A 9,239-nucleotide genomic window follows, 5' to 3' on the forward strand; every position below is an offset into this window, starting at 1 on the left:
GCAAGCAAATGGAAATCTCAAAGATATCACCTTTGACTCTCTTGTAAAAAAGTTTGCTAAAAGAGAGAAAGCTTTGGAAAGAAGACAACCCCTGAATCTTTTGAAGAGGTTGTGTGCCTTGCTCATAAAGAAAATAATCCTGCTAAAGATTCTTCTAGATGAAGAGGTGGTCGAAGAGGAAGAGGAAGATATTTCAGAGGCAGGGGGGTCAAACACTCTCAAGGAGAAAAGGAATATTTGCACTGCATACGCTGCAAAAGAAATGGATCACATGATGCCTCTACATGCAAGTTACCATGGGACAAAATTGAGCAGCAAAGAAACCAACAGAAAGGTAAAATTGATGATACAGACAAAGGTAAACACTACAACAAAACCAGCGATTTGCGCCAGATTTAGCGCCAGATTTTAGTGCATTTTTTTTGTAATTGTGATGAGCAACCTGGCGCTAAATCTGGCTCTATTGTACAATTTTTAAAGCGTCCTTTTTTGCACCTGATTTTGCATCCTTTTTCACGCTAGATTTTGCATCATTTTTTACACCAAACTATGCATCATTTTTTGCGTCAAATTTTGAACCAAGATTTGCATCTTATTTTATGACAGGTTTTGCTTCTAGTTTTGTGTCATTTTTTGCATCTATTTTTCATTCTCTTTTGCTTCCTATTTTGTGTCATTCTTTGCTTCCATTTTTGCATCAAGTTTACACTGTATTTTGAATCCAATTTAACGTCTTTTTATGCATCCATTTTGTGTCAGTTTTTGCATCTAGTCTTACGCCAGGTTTTGTATCTAGTCTTACACTAGTTTTTGCTTCTATTTTTGCACCAGCTTTGGTGCCTATCTTTGCACCATGTGTTGAATTTGATTTAGCACCAAATTTTGCATCCATTTTTGTGCCCATTTTTGCATCTTTTTTTGGACCATTTTTTACATCCACATTTACGTTTGATTTGTCTCCATTTTTCCCATCTCATTTTGCACCATATTTTGCGTCATTTGTTTCATCCAATTTTGCATCATTTTTAACACCATCTCTTGCATCTAATGTTACATCATTTTGAGCATCCAAATTTGCATTTATATTTGCATCTTATGTTGAGTCATGTGTTGTGTCCACCTTTGCATCTTATTTTGTGTCTAATGGTACATTCAATTTAGAGCCATTTTTTACGTCTACTTTTGTATTTGTTTTTGCACCAAGTTTTGCATCCAATTTTAAGCTATTTTATGCCCCTTTTTGCACCATTTTTTTGTGTCTACTTGTGTCCAATGTTGCACCATTATTTACACCGACTTTTTCATCCAATTTTGCATTTTTTGGTGTCTAGTTTTACATCGTTTTCACCATCCAAATTTGCATCTTTTTTTGCCTCATTTTGTGTCCACATTTGCATATAATTTTGTGTCTGAGTTCGAGCCTAAATTTGCATGTGATTAGGATTCATTTTTTACATCCAATATGGCATCCTTGGTTTCACCTTTTTTCAGCCCCATTTTGCATCTTGTTTTATGTCTTTTCTTACATCTTTTTTTTTTTTTCCTTTTTTGCACCCAAGTTTGCATCCCAAATTTACACCATTATTTGCATCATCATTTGGCATATTAATTTGTAACGTTTTTTGTATCTTTTTAACGCTCAACTTTGCATCTTATTTTACATCTAGTTGTTGTCTTTTTTTGCATCTAATTTGGTGCCCATTTATGTGTCCTTGTTTTTGCCCAATTTGATATCCTTTTGTATGCCATGTTTTGTTCCCTTCTTTGTGTCAACTATTGCACAATTTTTCACTTCTAATTTAAAACACTTTGTATGTCAATTGTTTGCATTTTGTATTAATTCCTAGTTTAACACCCAATTTTACTTTCAATTTTGCATCCATGGTTACATCCGCATTTGACTTCTTATATAGAGTATATTTTTCTTTACATATATGACCCCCTCTATAGATTCATAGTGAAATATATGATAGTTTCTAAATATCATTAAAGCAGATATCACAATTCAAAATCATTTGTAAAGAAATTTAAGAGAAATTGACAACATCCATCCAAAAAAATAACAATGTGTCATTAACAATTTTCAAAACATGTATAAAATAGCAACATAATACTAATAAAATCAGTATTATTTTTAATCAAAACAAGTAAAATTCAAATATGATTAACAAATCAAAATATTTCATGAATATCGTTATTCTACGATAAATTAACAACATACATAAATCAAACTCATCGTATGATTACAAAATCAAAATGTCTCATTGATATAGGGTAAATTCACAACACCCATCTAAACATAACAATGTCATTCTACACAATAATTTCTTCATAAAAAACAATGCATGTGCATGCCTAGCTACCACCACCAAGATCATCCTCATGATCATCTTGACCATCCTCATTACTCTGATCCACATCATCACCAACACCGCAACTATCATCATCATCTCCTCCACCACCATCATCCTCATCCTCATCCTCATCATCTCCTGATATATGTTGAACATAATTTGGATCATCGTCTTGGCAATCATTACCTATAGCATTCTGACAAAAAAAATCAATATTACATGTTAGTATTAATTACATAACACAACGCATGTTTTTGTTATACAATGTTAACCATAAAATGAGGTAAGATATAATATCTAATAGTACTAAAAAATAAAATGAAAATATGGTTTAAAAGTATATTGGAAATCCAACTAAGATTACATACCGTAGAGTCCATCCAAACAACAAATTCAACCCATCTCTTTTGCTGCAGCACCTCCTTTTCCAAATGATTTGGAGGTCTTCCATATTTTAGTTCCTATCAATCAGTAAATAGGGAGAAATTAGATAACAATGACTTTCTTCTAGTACAAAATTTATTAAAAAAATATCACATGTTTAATATACTTACAAAGGTTGTTATCAGTGCTTTTAAACCTTTCTGGCCACTACGATGAGTGACTTTTGTCTTGGTTAACCTCGCCTTGGATGCCTTGTCCTTAAACATAAACCAATTCAATTTATTTTCACACAAATACATGTCTAAGATACTTATAAGTATTAATACATTCTAAATAATGTTTAATGAAAAATTCAATACCTGAATGCTCTCATTGCCGGCTTTTCTTTGTGCATCCAACTTCTCATATGATTTTACAAGTTCTTTCCATACTTTAAAAGGTATGTCAATAGGTCTTTGTTTCAGTCTTTGATCTTGAGGCATTTTTTTTATTTTTCTTGTTTGGTTAAAAATTTTGGTTAAAAAAAACCGAACAAGTAATTCACATCAATGGCATGGGGACTCTATGGATATGTGTAAAAAAATGGCTATAAAGAAAACATCCAAAAAACTTATGAGCTCTCCCTTTGATGGTCACTTGGGGCATATGGCTGGAAAGGAACAACTCCATTTTCGAAAATCAAGGACATTCCTCTCTCAAAGTCCTTCCTAATATTTGCTCCAAATGTCTTAAAATGAAAAACAAAATTCAAACGTCATCCTTAAACATCTCCCTTAAATATAACGTTGGACCATAAATTCTTCACTTTTATTGTTATCGGCTCTGGAATGATTTTTCTATATGCAATTATATAATGAAATATGTGTGCACTAATGAAAAAACATTGAGTTTCATTTTTCATAATCACAAACAATGAAAAAAGAATCACACGTAACTAGCATCATTTTGGAAATTTTATATTTATTAAAAATCTTTAACATGTTTTCCTCCCATATCTCATAAAAAGGTGTGAAATTTTTTATATACTCTCCAATAAGCCTAAGGATCACATACCTTTTAAAACTTTGCATTACCATTATATGTTTCTCCTTGAAGATATATAATATGTTTCTTCTTTAACAAAAACGCTCTGATCGAAGGATGGTAATGTATTCATAGAAGTCACTGCAAAAAATCATTTGGGTATGAGGATTTTCAAGATTTCAATGGAAATCTGGATGTGGGATGCGATGTTACGATGTGGGTCGAAGAGATTGAGCTCTTTCTTTTTCTGGATTATGGGATTTGAATGCAGGAGTTGTTTCTATGGATGATAAAATTATGAGATTGAGGATTGTGGTCTTTGAATGCAGAAATTGCTTCTTTGGATGATAAACTTGTGCTTTTTTTATAAACAGTTGTGGGGATTCTCCTAAGTTTTTATTGATTTCTCTTTTGTGTATCATTCTTGTCATTGCCAACCCCATTATCATATCAATGTCTAGGATGAGAAAGACAGGGATGGGATCAGTGAGGGCTCAATGTCTTTGTTGTCATCAGAGTCCAGGTCGGTTGATGGCAGTGAAATGGAAGGGTAATCCCCAAGGTGGTTTGTTGACGATGATCAGACATGACACAAAATGAGGCGTGGGCTCGTTCTGAAGACCAAGTGAGTGGATTCCTTTGATGTGGAGGCCATGGATGTGCCCGGTGTTCAGAAGGGCCATGATAAGGACCTTTCATTAGGACAGACGCTCGACTTGGCATTCCAAACACTTGGAGTGGTCTATGGAGATATGGGTACCAACTCCTTGTATGTTTTCACTAGTGTATTCATCCAAGCTCGTACCAAAGGAGAGGAAGATGTTTTGGGTGCATTAGCTTTAGTGATGTACACAATAGCCCTCATCCCTTTGGCTAAATAGGTGTTCATTATGCTCAAAGCCAATGACAATGGTGAAGGGGGGACATTTTCCTTGTACTCTTTGATTTGCACATATGCGAAGGTCAATCTGCTCCCCAACCAGCAACCATCAGATGAAAAAAATTCCAGTTTCAAGCTCAAGTTGCCCACCCCGAAACTGGAAAGATGATTAAGAATCAAAGAAAGCCTTTAGAGAAGTACAAAATTGAAGACCCTACTGCTACTCTTGTTTCTCATGGGTACTTCCATGGTAATTGGGGATGGCATACTTACACCTGCAATATCAGTCATGTCTGTTGTTAGTGGCATGCAAGATGAAATATCTAGCTTTACGGAAGACACAGTGGTCATTGTCTCAATCATATTCCTGGTGATCTTGTTCAGCATAAAACAGTTTGGTACAAGCAAAGTAGGCATGACATTTTCTCTGGCACTCATGATATGGTTTTTCTCTATTGGTTCTATTTTACTTTACAATATTATTTAACATGACATGACAATTTTAAGGGCATTCAATCCTGTTTATATCTATTACTTGTTCAAGAGGAACACTATCAAAGCATGGATGTCCCTAGGAGGTTGCGTGTTATGCATAATAGGAGCTGAAGCTATGTTTGCTGATTTGGGTCACTTCTCAGTAAGATCCATCCAGATAGCCTTCACATGTGTAGTATTCCCATGCCTACTATTGGCTTACATGGATCAAGTTGCATATCTTATGAAGCATCCCTCTGTGGTGGAGAACGTATTCTCTGCTTCAATTCCAGATGGTTTTATCTGGCCAGTCTTCGTGATAGCTAGTGTTGTTGCCATGATTGCAAGCCAGGCAATGATCTCAGCAACAATTTCATCTATTAAAATGTCCATGGCCCTAGGATGCTTTCCCAGATTGAAAATAATTCACACATCCCAACGGTTCATGGGTCAGATCTACATTCTTGTCATCAACTGGGTTCTAATGATAATGTGTGTCTTGGTATGTGATTGTTTTAAGAGCACGGTCGAGATATCAAATGCATATGGCATTGCAAAGGTAGAGATGATTATGGTGACTACAAGCCTAGTGACTCTTGTCATGGTTCTTATATGGGCAAAAAATATATTCCTTGCGATTGGATTTCCTGTTCTATTTGGATCAACTGAGCTAATTTATTTTTCTGCAGTTTTGATGAAAGTGGGGGAAAATGGTTGGATAAATGGTTTTTGCCACCTGCTTCCTTCTTGTGATGTACATTTGGAACTATGGAAGTGTTCTGAATTATCAGGAGTTGTATATCTTGTTGGTCACGGAGATGTCAAGGCTAGAAAGGATTCATGGTTTCCTAAGAAACTGGTTATAATCTACTTCTATGCTTTCATGAGGGCAAACTGCAGGGCAGGCCGTGCAAGCCTCAATGTACCTCACACCAATCTCTTGCAAGTTAGCATGACATATACTGTCTAACTTGAAGGTTTCCATGAATCAAACATGCTGAATGTTTTTCAAGGACCAAGTCACAACATCAATATGGTGATGGATAACAAAGATTTCCTTGAAGGTGGCAGAGATGAAGTGAATTTTAATGTGAAGTTAATAATCATAAGTTTTGTTGTCGACCAAGATCTTCATTACTTAGTCCTTGATTTTGTTTGATAGAGAATAATAGCCATTCCTACGATTAATCACTGATATTTATGAACAAAGACACCATTCTTTTTTCAATGAAGATGATAGGTGGTATTTTATATGCATGGTTAAGCCTAAGATAAGCCATGTTTTCTACATAAGAAAGTTATATTAAGTTATATCCATGAAAATCTGTGTTGCATGGGTACCTGCACCTGGGGGTAGGGTTCTCGAACCCGTCCCGGGTTCCCGCACCCAAGTACCGGATTCGGGTACGGGTTCTTCCCAGACGAACCCAGAAGAACCGGGTTCTTCAAAAAAAAAATTTGGGTTCTTTTCCTTTAACGGGTTCTTCGGTTCTTCGGGTTCTTCGTGTGCTTGGGTTCTTCGGGTTCTTCGGGTTGGGTTCTTTGGGTTCTTCGGGTTCTTTGGGTTTTCATAAAAAACTATATTAAAAATTTAATTTTCAAATAATTTTTTTTTATTGGAATTTAAAAAATGATATGCCCAATGTTGCATGGCCCATTGATCTATGCAACAAAGGTTTTATGTTGACCTAACAGGGGAATGAACTCTAGTGGGCCCAATTCTGGGCTATACAATATTTTTTGTTTAATAACAGAAATGATAATTTGAATAAATTATTTAAATAAGCAACCTTACTATGGGCCAGTGACACAAAGAACAATAAACTTAGAAATCTATTTTGCTGAACAAAAGAAACAAGCTTGGAGAATATTGTTACTCTAAAGATTCAACTTCAACTTCATATGACACAAAAGATGGGGTGTTAACTTACGATATTTAGCCAAAGTAAATCTGATAGGAATGACTAACTTGGAAAGTAAACAACTGGGCTCCCAATGCCATTTAGCGGCCAGCCTTTCATGAAACAAACAACGCAACCTTGCAGGTAGTACATTCCCACAGTGCAAGTTGTTTATGAATAGCAAAAGGAAGCACTGCAAAACTGGTTTATGTAGACCTTCTGTGTTCAGTCCTCCTGTCTATCTGTTTTATACAATTTGACAGCAGTATTAACTGATACTCACATGGGGACCAACATGAGAAGCCATAAAAATTCAAAATGATTAAGCACTGAGAGAATTCTTTCTGCTCATACAGACCTGTAAAATGTCATCAAGATTAGAAAGGGAATGACATATATCAGGAAGATCATAGATCACAAATTTCACCCTAATCTACACTGTTTGTTGTTTCTGAAGTGAGGTTGTTTTGCTTTCCAGTGAGAAGATATACTTGAATTCTGAAAGGATATGTTATAATGCTGATACTACTTGTGACTGCACAGAGAGGTCCTGAGTCACTGAACAGCCACCATTCTTCTGTGGAAAACTGGCTTCTGTATGAAGGGGTGTTACCTGCAACAATGCCTATGGACAATCCTGCAGAAAAATGGGCTCTGCTTGAAAGGTGTGTGATCCCTTCAACATGCCGATAGCTGATGGTTATAATTTTGAAACATAACCCAGAGGAGAAAGAAAGGAAACTTCTTCCTAATCGCGCACAGGGCAGCCCTTTCATATTGATTAAGCCAGATGCAACTACAGTTCCATGGGAACAAGACCAAAAGCCATCATCAAAACACAGTGTTCCATGACACTAGGAAATAGACCTTGAGTCAATCTGGTAAATGCATTATCTGTAACAGTAAGAATAGATGAACCGTATTCCTCAGTAACTGCTATTCCTCACATCTAGAATTTTGCACCCCTTGGTATCCTTAGTGAGTCTTTTCCTTCTTTCCAGAATGGAATTTTGAGTGTAGGTGCTTTTGTGATTGTTTCATTGCCTTCTTGTATATTATTGGTCTCTCACGTGCATTCATGGACAGGCATAGCCCACTAGATATCTGAGATTCTGAAACAGGCTTGACAATTCTCAAAGTTTTGTAAACTTTTCTTGTCATTTTAGTATCTAGAGTCTTGTCTGCTATGGTTTGGAACTTCTTGAAAAAAATGTTGGCATTGGGGGTACACATGCTAGTTTTACATTTTTACCCAATATGGTGGTGTGTAGGGTATCACAAGATAATGTTTTGTTGGAAACACATCAGGATGGTTTTCCTGCTATTGATGTGAATGACTACTTCTGTTAAGCATATTTTGCTCTATGCCATGTTGTAGGAGGATGCTCTGTACTATTCACTCATCAAAGCTTGCTGCAAATCAAAGAAAGTTCAAGCCGCTGCCCAGATACTGAACAAAATGCTTAGGGAACGTGTTGTTCCAAGTCATGCAAGTTTTATCTATGGCATGCATCATCTTGGGAAGGTAGGAAAAAAAATTGAGGCATAAAAAGTTCTTGAAGAAGTGATAGATTGTAAATCCTCTGTACATGTTAAAGTATACACAGAAGTAATGTCTGCTCTATTTCAGACCAGTGAAGTGGAAAAATCATTACAATTAGAAGGCAAAATAATTAGAAGAGGTTGTGAAACTAACTTTTTGACTCTGTAAAACAGTGTTTCTCTAAGGGAAAAATTGATGAGGTATCCAAGATTTTAGAAGGCATAAACCAAAGATATCCGGTACAAGGTATTACATTATGAAAAAATTGAAATGATCACATTTATTGTTTTTCCAAGGAGACCACTCTTGCTTGAAGGAATGGAGAGGGCTCTGCTCGTAAGAAAGTACTGAACCAAGACCATTGTCAAAAAATGTTGAACCAAGAGTATTGTTAAAAAGCAATGTTGCTTAGTTGCATGAAAATTTAATTTTGGACTCTTTGCTGGCAAAATTTCATATAAAGGTATGCCCTTTTGCCTTATAACATGATGATTTTAATGAAAATGGAGGAAGGGAATCAACTTCAGAGAATCAAATGAAGTTAAAAAATATTAGATTATCAATTATAATCCATAGGAAGGGAGGAAAATAAAGGGAGATGTTTTAAGGCTTGATCTGATGACTCAACCTCAATTCATGATTGATTATGATGGTTGGAGATGCATCTAGCCCTTGTTTTG

At 35.7% G+C, this 9,239-nt stretch overlaps 1 protein-coding gene and 1 pseudogene across 1 annotated transcript; one reads left to right on the top strand and one right to left on the bottom strand.

Moving 5' to 3' along the window:
- Positions 1-2,183: 2,183 nt before the first annotated feature.
- LOC149202165 (uncharacterized) lies at positions 2,184-3,302 on the bottom strand. The gene is made up of 3 exons (XM_089399908.1): positions 2,909-3,302; positions 2,723-2,815; positions 2,184-2,550 (listed from the first exon to the last, which is right to left on the bottom strand). Exons 1-3 carry the CDS (start codon positions 3,035-3,037, stop codon positions 2,356-2,358), a joined length of 417 nt encoding a protein of 138 aa, XP_089256034.1. The 5' UTR covers positions 3,038-3,302; the 3' UTR covers positions 2,184-2,355.
- A 936-nt stretch (positions 3,303-4,238) lies between these two features.
- Positions 4,239-8,470, top strand: LOC149202166 (putative potassium transporter 12; annotated as a pseudogene).
- Positions 8,471-9,239: the final 769 nt, after the last annotated feature.

Source organism: Pinus tabuliformis, chromosome 2_1 (genome assembly GCF_031772625.1).
Source record: "Pinus tabuliformis cultivar Carrire ecotype Pingquan chromosome 2_1, CPIR1, whole genome shotgun sequence".
Taxonomy (NCBI): domain Eukaryota; kingdom Viridiplantae; phylum Streptophyta; class Pinopsida; order Pinales; family Pinaceae; genus Pinus; species Pinus tabuliformis.